The sequence below is a fragment of the Felis catus genome, chromosome B4 (genome assembly GCF_018350175.1).
Source record: "Felis catus isolate Fca126 chromosome B4, F.catus_Fca126_mat1.0, whole genome shotgun sequence".
NCBI classification, from domain to species: domain Eukaryota; kingdom Metazoa; phylum Chordata; class Mammalia; order Carnivora; family Felidae; genus Felis; species Felis catus.
In genome coordinates this window covers 137,383,410-137,407,432 of record NC_058374.1, presented here as the reverse complement: position 1 = coordinate 137,407,432, position 24,023 = coordinate 137,383,410, and the positions used below count along the sequence as shown (strand labels likewise).

The following is a 24,023-nucleotide window of genomic DNA, read 5'->3' as shown; positions in this document are numbered from 1 at the left end:
GTGAGCCTCTCGCCCCTCCCCCCGGCCGGGGAGCACTTGTCATCTGCGTCACTGCACGTGGGGATCAAACCCTGTCACTCGGCTGAACGTAAGGTTGCCAAAGAAGGGCTTGGAGGCGGCACAGCGGGCACGGTGCCCGCCGGGGATTCCAGACGGCAGGGTGGGGCCTGCAGGAGCGCGCGAGCTGGCCACGTCCCGGGGAGGAAACCGAGGCACAGCCCAGCCTTCCGGGGAGCCAGGCCTCCTGACCTCTCGTGGGGCCTTGCCCAGAGCCCCACACGCTTCCTGCCCTCCGCGTCCTGAACCTTCCCCACGTGTCTGTACAGATCCGGTCCTGCGTCAAACGAAACGGGAACATAGGTCTGTCTGTCCTGCCGAGAGCCCGGGCTTCCTCTGTCCCGGGGATTCTCATGCTGTTGTTGCAGTCCTCTGGGTGGAGGTGACCCCCACCCCCTCATGGTGTGCTGCTGGGGGACAGACGCCGGGACCTGTCTGGTTCCGCCCTGGTCTCCGGGCTTCTGGGCAGAAAGCACGCTACGATGGGGGCCTGCGGGCAGGAGCCCACCTGTTGGGGAAGGAGAAGTAGAGGGTTGGGGTGGATATGAGGGGCCCGGCTGGGTGGTCAGGGGTCTCACTGAGCAGGAACCAGCTCTAGATCTTTCTTCCAGCCTTGGCAGGCCTTGGCTGTGGCTCCCGGGCCCCCTGCCCCGCCTAATCCAGGGGCCTCTGCCTCCGGCTTACGTCCTAAGGTTCTCAGATCCTTCCTCCTTCTCTGAGTCAGACCCACCACGCTGGACCTCGGGGATCAGCCAGTGTAGCCCCACCCCCATCGTGCAGGTGGGGCAACTGAGGTCCATCTGGGTCAAAGGGTTTGCTGGACCCGAACCAGACACCCCCGCACACCCACCTCCTGGGTGTTCTCCGGAGATTGACTGTAACCTCCCGGCGTGTGTGGGTGGTCCTGCCCTCCGTGTGGCCTCCTGCTCCTCCTTGGGGGTCTCAGCTCAGCAGCCAGGCCTTGCTGGAGCTGCAGGCATCTTGCTGCCACCCTGAACCTTGGCTGTGCGTTCGCCGGGCCTCTGAAGACAGTCTAGAGCGTGCACAGTCTCTGTGGCCAGGCTGGTTCTGGCCCGGCTCCCTTCACCTCGTGGCCGGATCTGGTCACGGAAGTGGAAGGATCTTCTCAGGCTTGTGGAGGGAATGAAATGAGCCGTGCCCGTCAGGGGCCTAGGCCAGGGTGGCCTGTGCGCCTGGCATCCTGCTCTCTTCCCCTGCAGTCTTGGTCCCCGGATACCGGGGACCTGACTCTGTGTCCCCGGGCCCCCATGGCCAGCTTTGAGACGCTCCAGGCCCTGGATCGTCTGCCGGGAAAAGGGAGAGGAACCCTCAGTGCGGGTCCTGAGCATGATGGCCTGAGGCCCTTCTGGCCCCAGACCTGCTGCCCCGCCCCTGCCCCCTGCAGGCTGTGCCCTAGACCCCCCAAGGGCACACCCTCTCCACCAGGCCTTAGCTGCCGCTGTGTGGGCCACCTCACTCCCCTCCTCTGGGAAGGTGCTCCCTCTGCCCCCACAAACTGAGGGGGGATGGGTCTGTACCCACCGAGCTGAGCCCCTGGGGGATGGGAGCGGCGTCGGATTCACCCCTGCTTCCCTGAGCCTGGAACCGAATGCAGAAGGGAGTAAGGGAGGGAGGCAGGGAGGGAGGCAGCTTCCGTGGCTCAGGAGGGCCCCGCGGACGTCCCCGCCCTGGCGCCGCTCCGACACTGCCCTCACCGCGGTCTGTCACCGTCAGCCGGTGTGTCTGGCCCACCGAAGCCCCTTGCCTGGCACACAGTAGGTGTGCGGGCGGTTTTCTGAACAAGGGGGGTGCTCAGAGTCGGGGTTGATGTGAAAATGGAGCTGTACCGTGACCTTCCGCGGCCGCCGCTGGGTCAGAGGCGCGAGGCGTGCTCAGCTTGGGTGGGATCTGTGCCTTTGTGGTCTCTCCACCCCTTCTGCTGCACCTGCTTATTCTCAGCGATGGCGATGACCAGCTGAGGGTGTGAAGGTGCAGGGTGGGGCCTGAGCCCCACAGGGGCCTCCTGACCCCCCACCCCCCAAGGCCGATCGCACGTGCCCAGTGCTGCAGGGCCCCTGGGAGTCAGGGAGGCTGGCGGTGGGGGCCTGGGAGGGGCCGGAAGCTGGGGGTGACCTTGGGCAAGTCACTGTGTCTTCTTTTAATATTTTTTTTTTTTCAACGTTTATTTATTTTTGGGACAGAGAGAGACAGAGCATGAACGGGGGAGGGGCAGAGAGAGAGGGAGACACAGAATCGGAAACAGGCTCCAGGCTCTGAGCCATCAGCCCAGAGCCCGACGCGGGGCTCGAACTCACCGACCGCGAGATCGTGACCTGGCTGAAGTCGGATGCTTAACTGACTGCACCACCCAGGCGCCCCAAGTCACTGTGTCTTCTGAGCCTCCATTTCTGCACGTGAAAGGGAACAGCGGTCATGAGCACTCGGGGCTCCTGAAGGATTGAGTCAAGTCGGGGCTGCGTGACCCAGGGCAGGGGTCATGCCAGGAATGCCGTCATCACTCTGTGATCTCTCTCCTTGCTCCGCAAATGTTTGCGGGACGTTTTTTAAAGCTTGAAGAGGCTGGAATTTCAGAAGTTGGTCTAGCATCATAAATTAAAATTAAACTCCACGAAATGACAGTAAGGGGGCTGCCGTCCGTGTCTGTGGGCTGGGTTGGCATGTCCCCGGACGTCTCCTTTGCGTGTCCCCTTCTGCCCACGGTGGACCTCGTGTCCACCTCGGGCCCCCAGCCCTGGAGGAGGCAGTACTGGGTAGGCCGGCCCCACCTTGGCCTGGCCGGAGCTCGCCAGCTGCAGGGGGCGGTCCCCGTGGTGGGGGAGGCCCCGGGACCCCGAGGCAAGGAAGCTCCCACGGGTCTGCTGCTGCCACTGCTGAGCCAGGTCCTCAGCGGGGAGTCCCAGGCCGCACTGTGTCCCCCTCGCCGTGAGGCCGCGTGTGGGGGTGATCGGTCCTTGCCCCGGCCTCCTGCTCCACTCTCCCTCCTTGAGCCCTCGACACTTCGGGGGACTCCGGGACACCCACCTTCTGCCCCAGGGACAGGCTCGGGCGCACTTGGGTCTTTGGCCAAGGGCTGGGGGTCACGGCCAAAGGCGACCTTCCTTTTCCCCCCGGGCCCGTCAGCGAGGACCCACGTGATGCGCTCCCTCTGTGCCCCCCGTCGGTCCACACGCCGTGTCCTGGCCCCCAGGCGTGCGCAGGGACGGCGTGAGAGCCTTCTCTCGAGCCCGGCACGACGCTCTGTCCTGACACAAGCCCGAGCCCCGGTCCCCCAGCCTTGTTCACGCTGTCTTCCGGCAGCCCGCCGACCGGGGGCGGCACTCGGCCCCCTCCCCGCTCCTTCCGGTGGTCCCGAAGAACCTGAGACCCCAAGACCTGAAATCAAAACAGCCCTCCGTCCCGTCGGGCCCCGCTGCCGGGTGCAGCCTCGTTATCCTGCCTCGTTGACGTGAGGACGCGATGCTCGGCCACGCGCCTCTGAAGTCGCGCAGCAGGCGGGCGGACGAGAAATGCTAATGTCCGGCGATTAGAACGTGGTCGGGTGGTGCGTGCAGCCTCGCCGTGCCCGTCGGGGCTGGGTTTTGGGTTTCGGGTGTGGAAATAATTAAGCCGACGGGAGGCTTAAGAGCAGGCCTGCCCGGGTCGGACCCTCTTGCCGAGAGCAGGGGCGAATGATTTCCTGCCGATCTGAACACTCGTGCCCGGCACGGGTTGGCGGAGTTTTAAGCACATCTGCGTTTTACCTTGACTGTTCCCTTTGACGCGTGGGGAAGCGGAGGCTCTGGGCGAGGGGGCCCCCCACCCCCCACCCCCACCCGGTAACCGCGGCTGTCATTTTCTTGAGGACGAGGGCCTGGTCTTCACATCTCTGTCCCCACCACCTAAAGGTGGGCTTGCTGGGGTTTTCAGCAAGGTCAGTCTCCTGCTTAAAGCTCCCGGAGCCCCAGCAGGTCTCCGTGGCTTCTTGTTCGCATCCCTTGTTCCCCTGACCCCTCCCCGCCTCTCCTCCCTCAGTTCCCTGCCTCCACTTGGACCCCCTTGTGGCCCATCTCGAGCCCCTGCACCCCTCGCGTGTCCCCAGCTCTCTGTCCGCCCCGCACGGGGTGGCCTCCGGGGCCCTGGGACCCACTCCCCCCCACCCAGCCTCCCCAGCCTCGGCCCCCTCTGCATCTCTGCCCGTCCCGTGTCCCTGTCATCTTCTGGTGTCCCGGGCATCCCCACTCCGTGCCCCCCACCTGCGAGATCCTGTCCCAGCGTCTCCGTCATGTTCCCCTTGGGGCCCCACGGAGTACTGTGCCCCGGCCCCGTGTGAGCCCCTCTCTCGGGATTTTCGACTAGAGCCTCCTTGGAGGTCTTGGGGAAGGCAGGTCGCGGCAGGTGCCTCGTGCATGCAGCCCGGAGCCACAGTGGGGTTTGGGGAAGCCCTCGGCCTCTGCGGCTTTAAGTACTTTCCATGCTTCTCAGAGAGGTGGGATCAGACTCGGCAAAACCCTGCTGGTAACTGACGAGGCTGGCGAGGCTGGCGTGTGTTCTACCTACGAGAACAGTCCCGACAGATTCCCTCTGACATGTTCCTGATTCCATTTGATGACACCTCGCCTTTTGGGCCGTAACTGACGTAACCACAAGCACGATTCCAGTCCGAACGCAGCGAGTTCGCCGTGAAGTCTCGAAATCCAGGGGCGGGGGGAGGGGTCTGCACCCCAGCTGCCCCCCACTTTTCCTTGCTCTCTGGGGGGTTGGCATTGCAACCCTTGCATTGTGTAAACACGTATAGCTTTTTCCTTTGAAATATATTTACGGCAAAAAAGGGCGCCTGGGTGGCTCAGTCGGTTGAGCGCCTGACTTCAGCTCAGGTCATGATCTCGTGGTCCGTGGGTTCGAGCCCCCGCGTCGGGCTCTATGCCGACAGCTCGGAGCCTGGAGCCTGCTTCGGATTCTGTGTCTCCCTCTGTCTGTGCCCCTTCCCCGCTTGGACTCTGTGTCTCTCTCTCTCTCTCAAAAATAAACATTAAAAATATATATATATTTACGTACCTTGAACTTCACAGATCTTAGCCGTACCGTGTGGCGAGTTTTGACACCTGTATCCGCTCGAGTAACTGATCCCCCCAGAACGTTCTCACCACCTCAGAAAGCTCCCCCGTGTACCTGTCCGGTGAGGCTCCCCCAGGGCAGCCCCCCCTTCTGATTTCCCCCACCCGACGAGCCCGCCAGCTCCTGGGCTTCGTGTCAGTGGGACTAAGTGCTCAGCGAGTGGCCTGTCTTGCTCTGTTCATTCGGCCCCATTTTTGAGGCTCCCCGTCCCACATTCACCAGCTGACGGGCATCCGGGTGGTTCCCACGTTCCGGCGGTTATGAACAAAGCTCGGAGCATCCGTGTGCACATCGTTTTGGGGACGCGTTTTCATTTCTCGTGTCAATACCTAGGAGGGAAACTGCCAGCTCCTAGGGCACAGGTGTGTGTTCGAGTTTGCAAGAAATCGCCAAGCTCTCTCCCGGAGGGGTGGCCGCACCTCCCAGTCCCCAGCAGCGGTCTGTGACGGCCCCGGCCGTTCCGGCACACTCGGCTGGCCTCCCGGCCCCGTGCCTCGGTGCCTGGGTCCCCTGTGCACCTGTGCTCACACCAGGCGCCCGCCCCGGTGTGGACACTCCCCTTGCGGCTCCCCCTTACTCCCTGGAACTTGGTCTTTCTTGTGTCCGTCACTTGTCTCCAGTCCTTCCATAGAGAAGTATGGTTTTTATTCTGAGTGAGTCTTCCTTCTTGCTACCATGGAGCACAGGGTCGAGGCCCTTCATCCTTCTGCTTTCTCGTTAGAAGCGGACGTCCGCGGCTTTTGTCTTGAAATTGCAGCGTCCCGTAGAAGAGCTCCATCCGACGGAAGTACAAAGGGAGCCCCGTGCGTAACCTCACATCTTGGAAGCCTCGTAACCAGTATATCCAAAAACCTTATCACTGCAACACGTAACTAACCTCTCCAAGTATTCGCGAGCTGTTTTATTCACGCTAAGTCTGTGAAGTCCCGCGTGTGCCTTACGCTGACAGCAAATCTTCGGTGGCACCAGCCACATTTCACGTGCTCACCGGCCACGAGCGCCTGGCCGCCCAGAACTCAGGGGTGGCTCTGGAGCCGTGGAGAACTGAGCTCGGATCCCGGCCCTGCCTCTGACGCGCTGTGCGATTTGAACAAGCCACTCTGCCTCTCTGAGCCTTAAGCTTCCTTCCCGGTGAAATGGGGCTTCAGCTCCAGATTGTGGCGGACAAGCTGTGCCAGTGGAGACCGTCCGTGTCGTTGCTCGTCTCTGGGGTTTCTTGGCAGGACGTCTCAGGGGCCTGGGGTGCGACCCTGGGAGGGTTGTGGGGGGAGAAGGGAGCGCCTGAGTATTGAGAAGTGGGGGCCACGGCCTGGAGCGGCGCTTGGCACAGCAGCGTCCTCTGCAAGAGAGCAGCCTCGAAGTGGGTGGGCTGCTAGAACCTTCCCTGCCCCGGAAGCCCAGCAGCGCCCCTGCCCTTGGTCTGGACCCCGCTGGGCGGAGCCCTCCAGGGGCGCATGGGGCGGGGGTGCATCCCAGCTGTGGAGACACAGCATCTTGCTTCCTCAGGACGCCCCCTAGAGGTGTTCTCCACTATATTTCGCCTACAAGGACTTTTTTCCCCTCCCCTAGTGCACGGAACTCAAACTCTAAAACTTATTTTCAACACTTTATTCGTTTCCATGCCGAAGTGCTGTTTCTTCTAAAAATACCTTGGCAGAGAGAGCAGGATGTTGAGTGTCTCCCGGGGGCAGCGGGCTGTGGGCACACCGTCACCACGCACGGCACGGCAGGTCGCCGCGTCCAGCTCAGAGCAGGCTCTGCGTGAGGCCCGGGCGTCCCTGCGCGGGGTGGGGAGGGGGCGGGGCCACCCCTTCCAGAGCTGAAGGTCTTGCGTTCCTAATCTTGCCGATCCCTCACCCCCCTGTGAAGCCAATGTCGGCGACCCCGCGTCCCGGTCTTGTAGAGAAGCCGAGGCTCTGGTGGCGAGGTGGCCTCACCAAAGTCCCAGCTGCCTGAGACCATGTTGTCCTCGGGGAGCCACCGTTGTTTCAGGGACTCCGAGGCTCCAGGTATGTGTCCCCTGCTTCCCTTTGGACTGTCAGAGCAAACCAGTGTGGACCAGTTAATTGTCCCCGTTTTCCAAAGGAGACAGCCTGAGGTCCGGCGAGTTTGCATAAAGCTGTGCAAGAAGTCACAGCCCCTCCATGGCAGGGCTGGGATTTGACTCCAGGTCTTTCGGCCGCTTCCCTGCAGCTCCCAGCGAGGCACCTCGGGCGCGTGTGGGGGCAGGAGTGACAGCTGGACGGGTCACCGACCCCTTGGAACCGTCAGTGGCAGCCTACACGTGTGGACGTGTGGTTGGCGTGGCATTTTCAGAAGCTCTGCTCTAAACGTGGCAAGAGTGGACGCTGTGTTCGAGTGTGTGTTTAACAGGGCTTCGACGCTTCCAAGGTTCCGGGAGTTTCCCCAAGTGCAGCGGGCGCTGCCCTCCCCCCACCACCCAAGGCATTAGGCTGCAGGTGCGTGGCTCCCAGCCCGAGGTCTCCCTGGGACTCTTGAGGGGAGGATGACAGCCCCGGGGTGGCAACGTGAAGCAGCCCGGGGATGGCCCCAGGGTCCTGCAGTCTCTGAGCAAGACCACAACCGGATGGGGAGGACGGCTTCTCTCTCCACGCTGGAGAAGCCGTCCCAGGGAAGCACTCTGATTGGTCTGCTGGGTCACATGCCCGCCCTCTAGACCAGTAACAGATCCCGGATAATCCGGTGCTGTGATTGGCCCGGTTGAGTCATGTGGCCCAGCCCGCCCCCCCACCCAGTGGGCGAGCGTCCTCCTGTAGCCCATGCTCTTGTTGAGTGAAGGCTGAAGAAGGGCTGCTGGCCTGGCACGGGAGCCAGGGAGGGCATGCCAGGCAGGAGCCCAGTGTGCACCAACACACGCGTGTGCGAGGGCGTGGACGCACGAAGTGTCCCCGGGTCTGCTGGCCCCTTGTCACCCTGCTTCCCAGGGAGTGGGCTAGGCGGTGGTGTTTCCAGACCACTGTCCTTGGGGACGTGGGCGGAGCCTGGCCAGGGTGAATCCAGGAGGGACATGCATGTCAGGAAAGGCCCCCAAAAGTCTGCTCAGCCGGTCACCCAGGGGTGAAGGGGGGAGCCACTGAAGAAAGCAAATTGACGATTCTCCTGGGGCACCTGGGTGGCTCAGTCGGCTAACTGTCTGACTCTTGGTTTCTGCTCAAGTCGTGATCTCGCAGTTCGTGAGTTCGAGCCCAGCTTCGGGCTCTGCGCTGACAGCCTGCTTGGGATTCTCTCCCTCTCTCTCTGCCCCTATGCTGCTAGCACATACTCTCTCTCTCAAAATAAATAAGTCAGCTTAAAAAAAAAAAAATTCCTCTCCCGGCACGGCATTGAGTTCTTGGGCCTCAGCTTTCTTGTCTGTAAAGTGGGCAGCCCTCTGCGCCTCACAGAATGGCGGGAGGGTCGGCCGAGGTGGTGTATGTGAAGCACCAGGTAGGTGCGGTGCCTGGCGGCCGGTGGGTGAGCAGTAACCTTCTTACAGTCTCGCTGGACTAGAGCGGGCGTCAGGCTCCCACGGGCAGACGGGAAACATTTGCTGTTGGGCCCCTTCTCTTTCTCTTTTTGGGTGTCACCTGCTCCAGGGCTCAGTTTCCCCACCCGTAAAACAGGAAGCCTAGAGAGATTCTGCGAGGTCGCATCCAGCAGCTCACGACCGTCAGCAACTGTTCGTGTTCTTAGAAGGCTGGCCTGAGACGTCTGCCCCGTTCGGCTCTCTAAGCAGCTGCCGGGCCGCCATCCTGTGGGGCGTAAAGGTTGGTCTGCGGGGCACGGGAGTGCTCAGAGATGCTCTGGCCCCGTCCTGTTTCCTGTAGAGTCGCAGGGGATGCTACTGCCCCCGAGAAATGCCCTTTAGGCTGAACGGTCCCTGGAGGGAATGATGTGAGAGGGTCTCTGTCCCCGCTAAGCCATGCTGAGTGTCCCTCTGGGCCTGTGGCTGCAGCCACCTGACAGACCTGGTCCCCTCCCCCTGAGAGGATGATGGATCTTCTTCCCCGGGATGTGGGGAGGCCGGAGGTGGGTTCTGGGTGGGCTTCCTCCAGCATCTGCGCCGCACCTGCTACTGCCGGCCTCGCTCCTGTCTTCTTACCCTGACCTGGGGGCGCATCTCAGCGAGGCTGGGGCGCCTCCCAGGACGTGACCTCGTGGAGCCTGCTCAGGGTGCGGTGGGTCTGGCATCCGGAAACGTGTCGGGGAAAGAGTGAGGATCAGACAGGGTGTTCTCTCCTGCGGGGGGAGCGCGCGGGCGCGGCACGGGCCTGGAGATGCCACGGTGGGTGCTATCAGAGCAGGTGACGTGTGGAATGCTCTTAGCCAGGCCTTCACCACGCCCACCACACTCCCTGCCCTAGGCCTGGGCGGTCAGTGTCGAGTTCAAAAGATGTCTTCCAGTGATCTGGTTGACCACCCCCCTAGACAGTGGTGACCCCGTCACAGAGATGGGGAAACTGAGTCAGGAGATGAGGTCACTCCAAGGTGAAGGCAGCACCACCTTGTTTCTCTTTGAGACCTTGGGACCCTCCCCTCCTGCCACACGGGGCCACGTGCAGAAGAGTGACCCCTGTAATCCCTACCATGGCCGTCACCGCCCAGGTCCCAGAGTGCTGCCACCAAGTAAGTGTCACAGGCCCCTCGGGTCCTGCTCCAGACAGGCTGGTGCTGGGACGTACCTCTGGGAGGGAAGGGGTTTGGCTTGTGCCTTTATCAAGAGCCTCCTGTGTGCCAGGCATTGTCTTCCGCAGACCCCCTGCATGGCTGAGATGGCCGTGCTGAGCCCTCGGGGGACACTGAGCCCCTCTCTGTGTGTCCTCCCTTCCTCCCCACGACCCGGTCTCATCCTGCAGGACAGAGTCAGGAGGAAGAGAGGGAGGGGTAGGGCAGGGTGGTGGGAAGAGAAGGGTTCCCTTCCAGGGTGCCCCCCAGGTCCCCTCCCAGCCGTCTCCCTCCGGCCACCGCCTGGGGCAGGTCACTTCCTCTCCCTACGTTTTAAACATCCACACATCCATCGGAGTCCTGGTACTCGTCTTCCAGAACGGTGGCGACCAGCTAGACACAGAGGTGCTTTATCAACGACGAACCATGCCCCCACGCCCTCCCCTGCTGGCAGGAACCTCCCATCCGCCTCCATCTGTGCTGGCCGAGTGGAGGCCGAGCGGGGGGGCCCGCTCACCGGCCGGCACCTTCAGATCTGAGTTCACATCCCGGCCCCGCACCTGCTGAGAGCCTGTACCCTCACAGCCCGGGTGGGAACCTTGACTTGCTTACATCTGTCCACACGGTACGCTGCTCCCCAGCTAGCACCCTTGTGGGGATGCCCGGCCCTCCCCTGAGGGGTGCTCAGGAGCCCCCCGCCGAGTTGCTGGAAGGTTCTGTATCTTCATCTGGGTGGTGGTTACTTGGGCTGAGCTCTGCGCCTTTCGCTGTAAGTAAATCGTGTCTCCGTTTCACGCACGGGGGGCCCCCTTTCGGAAGCCGAGAGTGTCTGGGTCACTGCCCACGGGAGGCTCGGCGGAGGCGCTCTGTCAGTGGGCTTCCCGGGGCTCCGTGCAGATGTGCGTCCCCTAAATTAGATTCCGGGGCAAATTAAATTCCGGGGCATCGGAGGTGGCAAGATGATGAGGCCGAGGCCAGTGGGAGTGCGCGGCCGCCGACCACACGTGGAAATTAGATTTATCTTCCCAAGGTCCGCGGGTCGGTGGGGAGAGCCAGGAGAAGCCCTCCCGTGGATCGCACAACTCGGCCGTTGTGATTTGTTTGAAGACGCGGACCTGGCGGGGCAGACTCCACCCACATCCGAGGGCCCAGAGAGCTGCTCCGGGCCTCCCGCCAAGGGGCAGACACAGATACTTCAAGTCCCAGATAGCAGGGGCCCCGAGGTGAGGGCGACAGGTGGCCTGTGGGGAGCAAGGCCTGGGGACAGGCAGGTACCACCCCTGCCGTGTTTTCCTCTGGCCTCGGGCCCCTGCCCGGGCAGCCTCGGAGACAAGCCGGCGGCCTTCCCGGCAGGCGGGGGGCTCCGGCCACAGCATCTTCGCTGTGGCCCGGCCCCTCCTTGAGAGGACCCCTGCAGAGCGGGGGAGGCAGCCTGCTCTCGGGCCTTCTAGCCAGGGGCCACCATCCCTGGGGACAGGGGTACCTGGAGGGCCGGGCAGGGGTGCCAGCTGGCTTCTGCCCTCCGTAGTCCAGTGCCGTCTCAGAAATGGCACTTCTTCCCCAGTTTTGTTGATGTGATACGGCTGCTTTAGCTGCTCTCCCCGACGCCCCTCTCCACTACCCCCCCAACTGCAGAAAGGGCACAGCCCCCCGTCTTCAGTCCACCAGGCCATTTAGAGCGTGTGTTTCCTACTAAATAGCATAAAATTACACCCTTTCAAGTTAATGAAAGCACTTGGCGACGCTGGGGCTGCTGGGGCGGGGGGTGGGGCGGGGGGGTTAAATGTCAGCGCAGAGAAGCCGCCTGTGTTCTCTGGGGCTTGCTGATTACGAGCGGCCTCCCCTGGAAGGACCTCTGCATTGGTTAAGTGGCCCCGGGCAGCCTGCCTCCGCTGGCCCACTCGGTCAGGGTCACCGGGACCTGGCTGGGCGGGAGCCGCCTGTGCGGGGGGCCGTGCCGTTTCCCCCGCTGTGCGCTCGGGAAATGGGTTTGCGTTGCAAACCCTGTGGTGCTTGGAGAAGCCGGTTTCGGGAGACGGTTCTTGTGTTACAGCCCCAGTGCCACAGTCTCCTGAGAGTCCCCTTGGACGTGCCCCCCTCTCCCGGGAGCTGCTCTCAGTGGGGACCACCACCTGCCAGCCCCTGGGGGCGAACAGGACGCCCAGGGCAGGGCCGGCAGGTGTGGGTGCCCGTGGGCAAGAAAGAGCCTTAGGACAAGGCCGGTCCTGGGCTGGGTGCCACCGAGGGATGCTCAGAAGCCCCGCCCCCTCGGGAAGCAGCCAGCCAGCCATCCGTCGTGTCAGAGGAGGCCAGAACCCACTTCCTGCTTGCCCCAGAGGGCTCCCTGGCTTACAGTCCACACCTTACCCCCGGCCTCAGATCTGGCCTCCACACAGAAGCCCCCTTCCTGCCCCGCTGCACCATCCAAGAGCCTACAGTGGCTGGCGGCTCCCCATCTCCCATAGGGCATGGCCACGCTCTTGGGTGTGGCATTCAAGGCCCTACCTGGCTCTCTACTTCACCATACCCACCTTTGGCTTTGTGGTTCGGCCCCCAGTGCTCCGAGCTCCTGGTGCCCTCACCCCTCCCTCCTATTTACCACGCACTTACCTGGCTGCCCCCTTGATCGATTGTGGTGCATCTCTCAGGGCCCGGCTCGGACACCACTCCTCCAGGGTGCCTCCCCCCTTCCCCTCTGCAGAGCCCTTCCTGCCTTCTTTTATGCTTAGTTTTTAATTACAAGTACGCAAGGGTGCTGTGATAAGCCTGCATGTGCTCTCTGCCCGAAGGAATCAGTGGGCACTTCGTCACATTTGCGCTGATCGTCTTTCGAAGAAGTAAGATGCGCAGAAGAAGCAGGTGCCCTCCGGACTCCCCCTCGCCGTCCCCCCTGTCCCCCCACCGCCGGGGGCACCCACGATCGTGAGTCGGTTTTGCATGTTTACTCAGCGTCAGCAAACCAGGCTGTCCCGTGGTGCTTACTCTACGTGAACGTAGCGGGTGGCGGGCACCGCTCATGGGTTTCACCCAAGGGCCTGTCTCTGCGGTGACGCGTCTACATCCGGCTTGTGGCTCTGGCTGCCGGGAGCCAGAGAACGTCCCCCGTCGGAGGGACGTTGTGGTGGGTCCGTCCCCTGCCGATGGGACAGTCCCTTTTCCCCGAGGCAGGTGCTGTTGTGCAACACGTGTGTCCCGGGCACGTGGGCACGCGTGGCCCTGGGGGGTGTGTCCAGAAGGGGAGCCGCGGACCTGGTCCTGCCTGTGTTCGCTCTGTCGGGCAACCCCGTGGCCGTCGTCCCCACGCCGGCCTCTCCCTCTCTTCCTTGTCTCCGTGCCGCCTTGGTCCTTGACGCACATTCGTGACAGGAGGAGCCACTGGAAGGACCCAGGCGCCAGCAGCTCTGGGCCAGGTGGGAGGGACGCTTGTCCCATTCCCGGCGATGGGAATGAATGTGTCTGCCGGTCGGCCGAGCCCCCCCGGTAGGGACACGGGCGTGGTGGACACAGGGACTCCCGGGACACGGCGGCGGGAGCAAAAGCAGGCGCGTGTTTCCCTGGGCTTTCGCACGAACCTCCAGTGGCCCCCGGTGGCCCCGCGTGGAGGGGCTCGGGTTAGCGGGAGCCGGCGCGGGGGCCCCGGGCCGGGTGGGCGGTGGTGGCCGGGCTGAGCGGGAGCACGCCGGCCGCACGCGGAGTGAGCCCAGGGCCCGTCCCCGGCGGCCAGGGTTCACCTGCGAGCCACAAACTGGTTTCACAAGACAGCCAAAGTGGTGCTTGTGTTAGAGTACTGTGTATCGGCACTTACTGGTGTTGGGGCTCACTTGCGTTTGGCCCGTGTCCCAGCCGGCCTCTGAGAAGGCAAGGGACCTCAGAGCTCCAAAAGCCACACAGCCGCGCGGCTCAAGTGGAGGGATGCGAACCGAGGCCACCTTCCCTGGGGCTGCTGGGTGGTCCTGGGGGGCCCGGGACTGCTGCCCCGCCGTCGTCGCCCAGCTCGGGGGGAGGCGGGAGCCAGGAGGGGTGCGGGATGTGGGAGCCCCGGCTCTGGGCAGCAAGTCCCGTCCCAGCCGCTGGAGAGGCCCGAGAAGCGGGGCCGCACGCTTCCCTGCTGTCCTCAAAGCTGTGCTCGGCACTCCGCGTCCCCTGCCGGACGGCACCCTCCCAGGCGAGGTTAGTGGAGGTCGCGGGGAGAGGCGGGTTCCTCCAGGGCAACCCGGCTGCTGTGTCCACAGTGCTGGCCGGAGCCCCGCCACCGAGCGCGGAGGGCAGGTCACGCAGCTCTGCCACTCACTGTCCCGGGGCCCAGCAAGCCCGCCCCCTCTGGGCCTGTCACCTCATATGGAACACATACGGTCAAGTAAGGGAGGGACAGGCGTGCACTTACAGAAACGTTTGTCTCCGTGTGATGCGGCCTCCTTCTGTGAGGCCGCTGCTCGTGTGATGAATTCCGAGGTCCTTGAGGGCCACCTTCCGCTCTGGCCACTGACCACGCCCCGGGTACACAACACCCCCCCCACACACACACCAACCAGGGCTCACACTGGATCTCCCTCCTCCTCCCTGTCCATCCTGTCCCTAACGTGACCCGGGGGAGGGGCTCACTCTGACCCCGTGCCTGCCCCCTGCACCAAGGGAGAGGAAAGGGGAGGGCCTGGACGACTGGGTCCCACTGACTCGCGGCCTGTCCCGGGGGCCACAGCCTGGGCAGGAGAGGCAGACGGCCACCGAGGCCCTGCACGCTGATGGAGCCTCCCCGTGATTGCCCTCTCCGCCGGTTGTGGTGGCCGCTGCGGTCCCTACCTGCTGTCCGCGTGCAAGGCCCTTGCTGGTGGGCCGTGTGGAAGGCGCGGGCACACGCCTGCCCGAGGACGGTCCCCGGATGCGGTGGGAGGTATGACGGTCACGCTTTCCATCGCTGAGCGTCAGGGGCTGACCTTCGGGGTCAGACGGGCCGGAAGCTGGCAGGTCAGGGCAGGCCCTGGCTCGAGGTCCTGCATGGGAGTCGTTCTGTCCGGCCCTAGAGGTTGGCCAGCGCTCACGGCTGGGTTGCTTCGGGAACACGTCTACCCACGTGACCTGGCCGGGGCCACCTCAGGACCCCCTGGGTTCCGCCGAGAGGACAGCCCCGTGAGGTCTGGGGTCGTCCTGGACACAGGAACCGGACCCAGCGCCCAGAGGTCACGGTCTGCGTGGGTGTGGAGAGCGGGCTCAGGCAGGGGTGAAGCTGGCTGTGGCCTGCCGCCTGTGCAGGTGGCAGAGGGCAGGCCCACCTGATGGTGGACCCTGGTGGCCGTGCACGCAGGCGTGCAGAAAGAGCCCCCCGTCCCTCGGCCGCTCCCCGAGGCCCTCCTGGTTTAACGACATCTGTCATCAGACACCCGCTCCGGCCAGGACCTGGGCTGGACTCCACACGGAGAGGGGCCTCAGCCCCGCCCCGCCCCGCCTTGCCGAAGGGGCCCTCCTGTCCCGCCCCGCGGGGGAGCAGAGACCGGTTCTGGTCCCTCGGGTCAGAGGCTGGGGTGGGAGCAGCCGCAGTGAGGCCGGGCTCACGGACCCCGTTGCCAGCCAGATACCCCGTGGGTGCTCCGGGACGTTTGCTGAACGAATGAGGGAGAGAAGGGGGTCACCGTGGGCGGGGGGCGTCTGGCAGTGCCCGGAGGTCTAGGGAGGCCGTGACGGGGAGGAACCTTGGCCACCGCAGTGCACGAGCAGCAAGTCGGGATGAAAGCACCTCCACCCGGCGGGGGCGTGGCCCCGTGGCCTGGTCCCGTGGCTCGCCCTGGCTGGGGGTTTACTGAAAGCCCAGCAGGCTCTGGTGTCTGCACTTGGGCACAGAAGGAAACACGGATGGGAACACAGGCGGGAAGCCCGAGAGGTGGTGGGTCTGGTTCCTCCTCGCGCTGCCGGGCACCAGGGTATTTTACTCTGATTTGGGGGGTGGGGAGAGGCAAGTCCGTACGCCCCATCTGAGAGTCAGGGGGTGCCCAGGTTTGCCCAACAAGACAGGGGCCACTCCGGGGCGGGCACCTGGTCAGGCTGATGCCACGAGTCCCGTCCCTCCCCCGTTCCCGGCAGGCCGGCCGGCTCCGACCCTCCCCCTTTGCCCGGCGCTCACCGTGCGAGCCGGCCCCACGGCGCCCGCTGCCTCCGACCCGCCCGCGCCCCGTGCAGCAGGCTCTGTTCCTGTGGCAGATGAGGGGACTGGGCCCCGGGACCTGGGGGGCCCCACGCAGCTGCTGTCAGAGCCGCGCTGCCCCAGGGACTCCGCCGATGCAGGACAAATGTGAAGTTATCTTTGACTTTTATGGCCCTTTTTTTCCCTATTAAGATGCTTAGAGCTGTAAATGTAGTCCTAAAGAGCTCATTTATCCTGACGAAAGCGTGGCTATAAACTATCCGGTGCTCGTGACATAGCCGCTGAGATGATTGTTTCTGCTGGTACCGATAAATTCCGACGCGGAGCAGAAAGGTCAGCCCCTGCCAGATAAAATGTCTTTTCAGCTTGTTAATTAAAGCTTCATAAGGACATGGAAGAACGCACTCTGGGGGTGGAACTTAGAAAAGGAGCAAACAGATGAGGCTTGCAGGGTGCCCGGAAGCCGGCCCCGCGCAGACGGGGAGTGGACGCTCGTGGCAGGTGACTTTGGTGTCCTGGGAGGCGACCCAGCGTTCCCAGAAGCGCGAGGTGGAGGGACCCGGCTCAGCAGCCCCGTTTGTAGCAAACTTCTCCTAAGAGCCCAGGACTTCAGGCTTTGACCCGGGAGTGGTCCCATCTCTGGGTCTCCTCTCGATGCCCCGGCACAGAGGGACCCCGACACCCTGCGAGGTGCTCCTTAAAGCCCGGTCAGGCACCCCGAGCGAGCCCCAGGCAGCGGCCGCCGTGGGGCTGGGTTGCAGTCAGGCAGGGTTTTAGCTGGTGGAGTCAGCGGGTGAATGCTGTTCGTTCTGCGAGCTGGTGGCATCCGGGGGCTTGTCTGGGGGCGTCTTAGCCAGAAGGGGATTCCCAGGGGAAGTAGGCTGGCCCCTTGTTCCCTGGCTCCTGTAGGTGCTGGGCGTGCATTTGCCCAGAAGTTGTGCGGCCTCAGGATCTTCCGGTCGGCTCCCGTCTGTGCAGGAATCCCTGCTCCCAGGGGGCCACACAGCTTCGCTCACTGATGACACCAGGTGCCCGTGGGGGTCTCTGATGCAGAACCTGCTAGAGGGACAGGGCGGTTTCCTCTTGGCTTGTGGTCCCCAGGTTGGCAGAATCACCCGGAAGCTTGCTAATCAGATGGGCACCGTGCCTGCCTCCACCTGTGCACGCCTGGGCCGGAGCGGGGCGGATGGGGGTGGTCGGGGTGGGGGGTGCGTATCCGGCTGGAGGCAGGCCCCACAGGTGGTGCGGATCGCCAGCAGGGCTGGGCCGGGGAGGGCAGAACCTTCCACACTCATCCCTTTGCAGAAGGCAGGGCAGACTCTTAAAATGTGGGCGTTGGGGGGCGCCTGGGGCGTTATTTTAGCACTGCTCCCCAAGCTGTTCTGGCCAGGGACCTGAGATGGCATTACGGGTTGAGACGCGTCCCCGAGAAGAGACCACGTGTGTTTTTCATGCTGTCTGTGTTGTGCGACCAGCCCTGTTCCGGCCAATGTCCACGGTGGATTTCTGGTTAAATGTGCAGGGTGTGGCTCCCCACCGAGAGGCGGGCAGCCGGCTTGGACGACCTGAACCCATTTGGGGCAGGTGACCTATTCCAGAGGAGGGAGGAGCCGGCCCTCCATCAGCAGAAGCTGCGCTGGGGCTTGTGGGGCCTGAGACCCTCCGCTGTGTCATTTGGGGACAGATGAAACCAGCACCAGAATCGGGACGGCGAACACATCCCCCCGCCCACAACCTGGAAACGTTTCCGGTGCGTTTTGTAATCCCTTCCTCCCATCCCCCCATCTCCGCGTGATCTGACCTGCTTCTTCGTTTTGGAGATTGGTTTGCTCTTTCTGGAATCTTACATAAATGGCATCGTACGACACGTCCTCCTTTCCTTTTTGGTGGGGGCGCCCGGCTCCTTCATTCAGCCAGCATTTGGAGGTTCGTCCCGGCCGCGCGTACGAGTTGCTCATTCCTTTTGATCGCCGAGCGATGCTCCGTTGGGTGGAGACAGCACAGGTTGTTCAGCTGCGGGCCTGGTGGCATTTAGGCTGTTCCCAAACGGGACGTCTGGAAGCCCCAGATCGGGGCGCCTCTGCGTTCGGGTGCCCTCTTCTCGCTGAGACCTCGCGTGGGGTAAGGGGCTAGCGGTCTCTCTGGGGCTCTTTTTACACGACGCTAATCCCACCGAGTTCACAAGCCTCCACCCTCCTGACTGAACACTTCCCAAAGTCCCCACCTCCTGACACCCCCACATCGAGAGCCTGGACTCCCAACGTGTGATTTTGGGGGGACACGCACATTCAGTCCATAGCAGTAAATGTGCGTTTAACTTTTTGAGAAACGGGCAGACTGTTTTCTGGGGTTACTGTGCCCTCTTACGTTCCCAGGAGCCGTGGGTCAGCTGCTGTCTGTCACCACCACGTCCCGATCTGGTCCGTCCCCGAGGAGGCGGGAGGAGTGCCTCATTGGGGCTTTAGTGAGCACTTCCCGAATGACCGACGCTGCGTAGCATCTTCTTGGGGGCTCGTTTGCCGTCCACGCGTCTTTAGTGAAGTATCCGTTCGGATCCTGTGTTCGTTGTTTTCATCACGTTTTCTGATTAGCGTGTTTTCGAGAGTTTTTTGGGTTTTTTTAATGTTTATTTTTGAGAGAGAGACAGAGTGAGCGGGAGGCGGGGGGTAGAGGGAGAGAGAGAGAGAGAGGGAGAGAGGGAGACACAGAATCCGAAGCAGCTCCAGGCTCTGATCTGTCAGCACAGAGCCCGACACGGGGCTCGAACCCACGAACCGGGAGATCATGACCTGAGCTGAAGTCAGACGCTCAACGGACCGAGCCACCCAGGCGCCCCTCAAGAGTTAGTCGAAGTCTGGACACCAGTCTTTTATCAGCCAACTTTTAAGTGTGTTTTTCCCAGTCTGGGGCTTTCTACTGTCTTCACAGGTCAGCTTCAGGAGTTTTTAAATTCTTTTTGTAGCCCAGTTTACTAATTCATTCTCAGATGGATCATGCTTTTGGTGTTAAACGTGTGACTCTTTGCCTACCCGAGGGTCCCAAAGATTTTCTCCTGCGGTTTTTTTTCTAGATGCTTTGTATTTCTAGGCTTTACATTTAGGCTCTGCTGCATTTTGCTGTGGTTTTTAAAACATTGCGCCACGTAGGGATTCAAGTTCATTTTTCTTGGTTTTTAGCGTACAGGTATCCAGGTGAAAAACCTTACTTTTAAAAAAGCAAGTTGGGGGGTGTGTGGGTGGCTCGGTCGGTTAAACCTCAGACTTTGGCTCAGGTCCATGAGTTCCAGCCCCCAGTCGGGTGAGCACGGGCCCTGCTTCGGGTGAGACCCGCTGCTCCCTCCCTCCCTTTCTCTCCCTCTCTGCCCCGGCTGTGGGATTCTCTCTCTCCCTCTCTCTCTCTCTCTCTCTCTCTCTCTCTCCTTTTCTCTTTGCCCCTCAGGCAGTTGCATCCCCCGCCCCCAAAATAAATAAATAAGTTGGGGCCTCACATTGGGTGAGCTCCAGCCCTCTTCTCTCTCTCTCTCCCCCTCTCTGCCCCTCGCTCACTTGCCCCCCCCAAATAAGTAGATAATAAATAAATAAATAAATAAATAAATAAATAAATAAATAAATAAGAAGTCGAGGCACCTGGGTGTTGCAGACGGTTAAGTGTCTGACACTTAATTTCAGCTCGGGTCATGATCCCAGGGTCGTGGGGTCGAGCCCCGTGTCGGGCTATGTGCTGACAGCTGGGAGCCTGTTTGGGATTTTCTCTCTCTCTCTAGCTCTCTCTCTGCCCCTCCCTCTCTCTCTCTCTCTCTCTCTCTCAAAATAAATAAGTAACATTAAAAAAGAGAAAAAGCTGAGGTGCCTCAGGGCTAATTATTTTCTGGACGATGCCGTCCTTTCTCTCGCTCTAGTTTCCAGAATTTTTTTCTTTTTTTTAATTTTTTTTTAACGTTTATTTATTTTTTTTAAAATTTTTTTTTCAACGTTTATTTATTTTTTTGGGGACAGAGAGAGACAGAGCATGAACGGGGGAGGGGCAGAGAGAGAGGGAGACACAGAATCGGAAACAGGCTCCGGGCTCTGAGCCATCAGCCCAGAGCCCGACGCGGGGCTCAAACTCACGGACCGTGAGATCGTGACCTGGCTGAAGTCGGACGCTTAACCGACTGCGCCACCCAGGCACCCCTAACGTTTATTTATTTTTGAGACAGAGAGAGACAGAGCATGAACGGGGGAGGGTCAGAGAGAGAGGGAGACACAGAATGTGAACCAGGCTCCAGGCTCCGAGCCATCAGCACAGAGCCCGACGCGGGGCTCGAACTCACGGACCGCGAGATCATGACCTGAGCCGAAGCCGGACGTTTCACCGACTGAGCCACCCAGGCGCCCCTAGTTTCCAGAATTTCTTACATGATCAAGTTACCTGGGTGATCGTAAACTCCTGATGAAGGAAAGGAAGGGCGGGATTTGCTGCCCCCTGCTCGGCCAGCCCGGCGGGAGCCACGCACGCGCCGGGTGGGCCTCGTGGTCTCAGCGCCGTGTCCCCGTGGTCCTGGCTCAGCGCCCCCTCCTGTCTTGCAGGCTTTGGGAACCATCACTGCAGTGCCTGTCACGGGTCCTCAGGTCAGTTCCTTGCAGAGGTTGGCCGGACAAGGAGCGGCCGTGCTACCTCAGGTAAGCAGCTCGCAGGTGGGCCCCGGAGAGTCTGTCTGTCTGTCCCCAGCCCCCCTCTGGCGCCGAGGACGTGCTCCCGTCCCTTCCCTCCCCTGCCTCTCCTGCCTGTGAGAGGAGGAGACGGACGTTCCGAGTAGACCCAGCGTCGACAGCGAGGAATTGCAGAATCCTTTTAGTGGGTCGTGACCGGGACTTTTTCTGTTTTCACGGAATCAACGAGGCTGGACTAGAATAGGGCAGAACGTAGCAAGATGCACCAAAGGCATTGTTTCTCGAATCCCTTGTGTCGGGACCGGGTCGCGAGGTCACAGGCGTTTCGGTCACAGTTAAAGTAGCGCGAGAAACTCTGCCCAAGATGATTCATCCGGGGAGGCAGCGAGGTGCTCGGCTGGTCCGTGCCTGGGCTCCGCACTTTGGACAAGTCGCCTGGCCTCTCGACCCTCCTGGACCCAATCTCCTGTGCCGCAGAGGGGCTGGTGCAGGTGGCTCCTTGGTGGCCGGGGGGATGAATCGGACGGCACAGAGGCGTCCTGGTACGCAGCAGGTGCGGGCCAGCGGTTCACCGGTGCTCGGCTGTGTTGAGCGAGTGTTGTGTGCCCGGTGGCCCGCCGGGGCTGCTGGCCCCAGAGGGGAGGACGGCTCCCGCAAGTCATGAGCTCTGGGGTCCCCCGCATCCGTGTTCTCGGGCTTGGAGGCCCAGCCCCTGCAGCCTGGGCACGGCTCGCCCCCGTCCGGAGTTGGGATTATGTGGTGTGAGCTGGCCAGTGTGGACCAAACCCGGAGTGACCTGGGAGGAACCGGTGGCCCAGAACGGCCTCACTTGACCTGAACGGACATCGCAGCTGGGAGGCCCCCCGCCCCCCCGCCCCAAGAGGACGGCGGGTCCCCAGGCTGGCCCAAGGCGGGAGGGCCCAGCTGGCGGGGGAAGGGCAGGGCACTAGAAGGGAGGCCAGCCCCCTGGCGGGCCCTGGCGAGGAGCAGGTGGACGAGACGCCGCACCGAGGTGACCTGCTCAAGGTCCCGGAGCCCTGTGGGAGCCACCCCGAACCCCTCCCTCCACGAGGGCATGGGTGGAGCCAACCCAGCCCGCCGCCAGCCCACGCCAGCACCTGGCAGGCTCGTGGAGGTCCCGCGTGCACGTCCCTCTGCCCTAACGACGGCTGGAGCCTTGTTCTTCTCCCCAGGGAAGCCCCTTCCTTTCCAGGCCTCCATTTGCTCATCTGTAGGATGGGCCAACGTACCTGCTTCACAACGCGGTCACGGGGGGGGGCGGGGGGGGCCAGTAAGGTAAGACAGGGCAGGCCCTCTTCCGCCTCCTCGTCCCTAAGAAGGCGGCCCTAGGGCAGATGTCACGGGGTTGGCGTGAGGCTCGTTTCTGGTCGCAGGAAAGCAGGGGTGCTGGCGACAGCTGACAGGACGCACACGTTGTGCCTTCTCCCCACCCCCAGCGCACGGATGAGGCGCGTGTCCGGCGCCACACGGGTCCCGGAGGGGCAGGGCTGGCCCCGGACGAGCCGTCCAGAGCGCTGGCCGGAACCGCGTCGTGGCTGCCCGCGCCTGCTTTCACTCCGCGTGCGTGGGCCTCGCAGAGCGCGACGTGGCTCCCGGCCCGGTGGCTTCCGCAGGGGACACGGCGGCAGCCCCCACCCCGATCACGAAGCAGACTGAGCGGGGCCGGGAGCCCCCGGTGGCCCCTCCCAGTCGCCCTCCCTCCCCCCCCCCCCCAACGACAGCACCGTGTGGACTTCTGTCTTCCGGGAGAGCTCGCTGCTTTGCGGCTGGAGCCAGAGGGCACCCGACTGGCCCACGTGCAGCTTTCCCATCGCCCTCCTGCTCGTCACCGTTTTGGGTTGAGCCGGAAGGGGCTTGGGTCCAGACCTGGGCCCCGCGGCCTCTCCACTGCTGTCCCCTCGCCCCTCACCCGGGAGGCCTCTGAGCCCGGCCGCGTCCGTGCCCGGGCTCCTCCCTTCCCGAGTCCCGGCTGTGTTCGGGGCCGCCCCTCCTCCGCGTCTGTCGTCACCCCGCCTGCCTGTGTGTCTGCCCCACCGTGCGACTGTCCTTCCCTCCCTCCCCAGGTTAGGCCAAAGACTCTGATTCCAGACAGCCTCCCCGTCACCCCGGGCCGGGACCGGCCCCCCAAGCAGCCCCCCACGTTCCAGAAGGCCACCGTGGTCAGCGTCAAGAACCCCAGCCCGGCCCTCCCCACCGCCAACAACACCGTGAGCCATGTGCCAACGCCCAGCAGCCAGCCCCAGGCCCTCGCCGAGTCCTCGGCCATCACCTCCCCCCTGAGCGGCGCCGGGGTGGCCTACGCCATCATCTCCACCGCCCCCAGCAATGCCACCGCCATCGCCCCCAGCACCGCCGTGTCTGTGGTCAGCGACAGCGTCATGGTCCAGCCCCTCCTCATCAGTGCCGACAAGAAGGTGGGTGTGTCGTGCCTGCAGGCGCGGGAGGCCCGGACGGAGCGGGCGGGTGGCTGGCGGAGTGACCACCCGTGGGCCCGGTGAACAGAGGCGCGAATGAGCCGTCAGGAGAGGGGTCAGTGCTCGAGCGCCTGGGGCACGAAGGAACGACCCAGCGAGGGAGGGAGGGAGTCGGTGACGGAAGGAATGGTGGTGGGAACGAGGCACGAAGGGGAACGGCTCCACACGTGAACGGGGCGGCACGGACGGGCGGGTGTGTGGCCGAGACGCGTGGCTGAATGCATCCGTATCGGTGGAAAAGGATGATTGGGCAGCGAATGAGCGACTTTCGTTCAAGGGAGTCATTAACTGGGCAGTGAGGTCTGTGCCCGGAGGAGGCCGCAGCTGGTGACGATGGGTCTCTGGCCGGTGTCGCTGGGTAGCCGAGGACCTTCGGGGACGCCAGGTGCCCGGAAGGAAAACCCGTGACGTCTTGGCAAGATGGAAAACCGAAACTCAGATCCTCTCTGTGTCCCTCTCCGAACTCCTTGGTGCTTGTGCGGCTCGAGGCCTCTGGGGCTGTGTGAAAGGCACCCCTTCTTCTCTGTGGCCCCTTGTCCTCTGTCCCCAGTTCGGGATCTGCCACAAGGCCCCCGTCTTGCCGATGGCCAGCGTCCCTCCTAATTCCCAGCCTGAGAGCTGGCGGCCCACTTTCCTGCTCCTGTACGTGGTTGCACACGGTGTATTTCTGCGAGTATTGTGGTTCTGGGCCCTGCCACCCGCGGACGGTAGCCCCGGGGATCCTCGGTTAGGACAAGCCATGGTCAGGTGGGGGAGACGTGGCCCTCAGGACCACGGCCGGTCACGAGGGGGGAGCTCAGCAGGGTTTGTGGGATGAGTGCCCTTTTCACCGCAACCTCAGCAGCATTCCGTGCTGCCACTTTAAACACTTTTTGCTGTTTAATCGGTGCGAACAGATGCTCG

At 62.9% G+C, this 24,023-nt stretch overlaps 1 protein-coding gene across 3 annotated transcripts in view; it reads left to right on the top strand.

The window, feature by feature from the left end:
* The window catches only part of PHF21B (PHD finger protein 21B), a 92,814-nt gene that overhangs the window by 49,192 nt on the left and 19,599 nt on the right, over window positions 1–24,023 (top strand). For all 3 annotated transcript variants that reach the window (XM_023257598.2, XM_023257599.2, XM_045062504.1), the window contains exons 3-4: window positions 20,542–20,634; window positions 22,710–23,060. In XM_023257598.2, coding sequence (XP_023113366.2) covers window positions 20,542–20,634; window positions 22,710–23,060 — 444 coding nt within the window. The remainder of the gene's footprint in view (window positions 1–20,541; window positions 20,635–22,709; window positions 23,061–24,023) is intronic.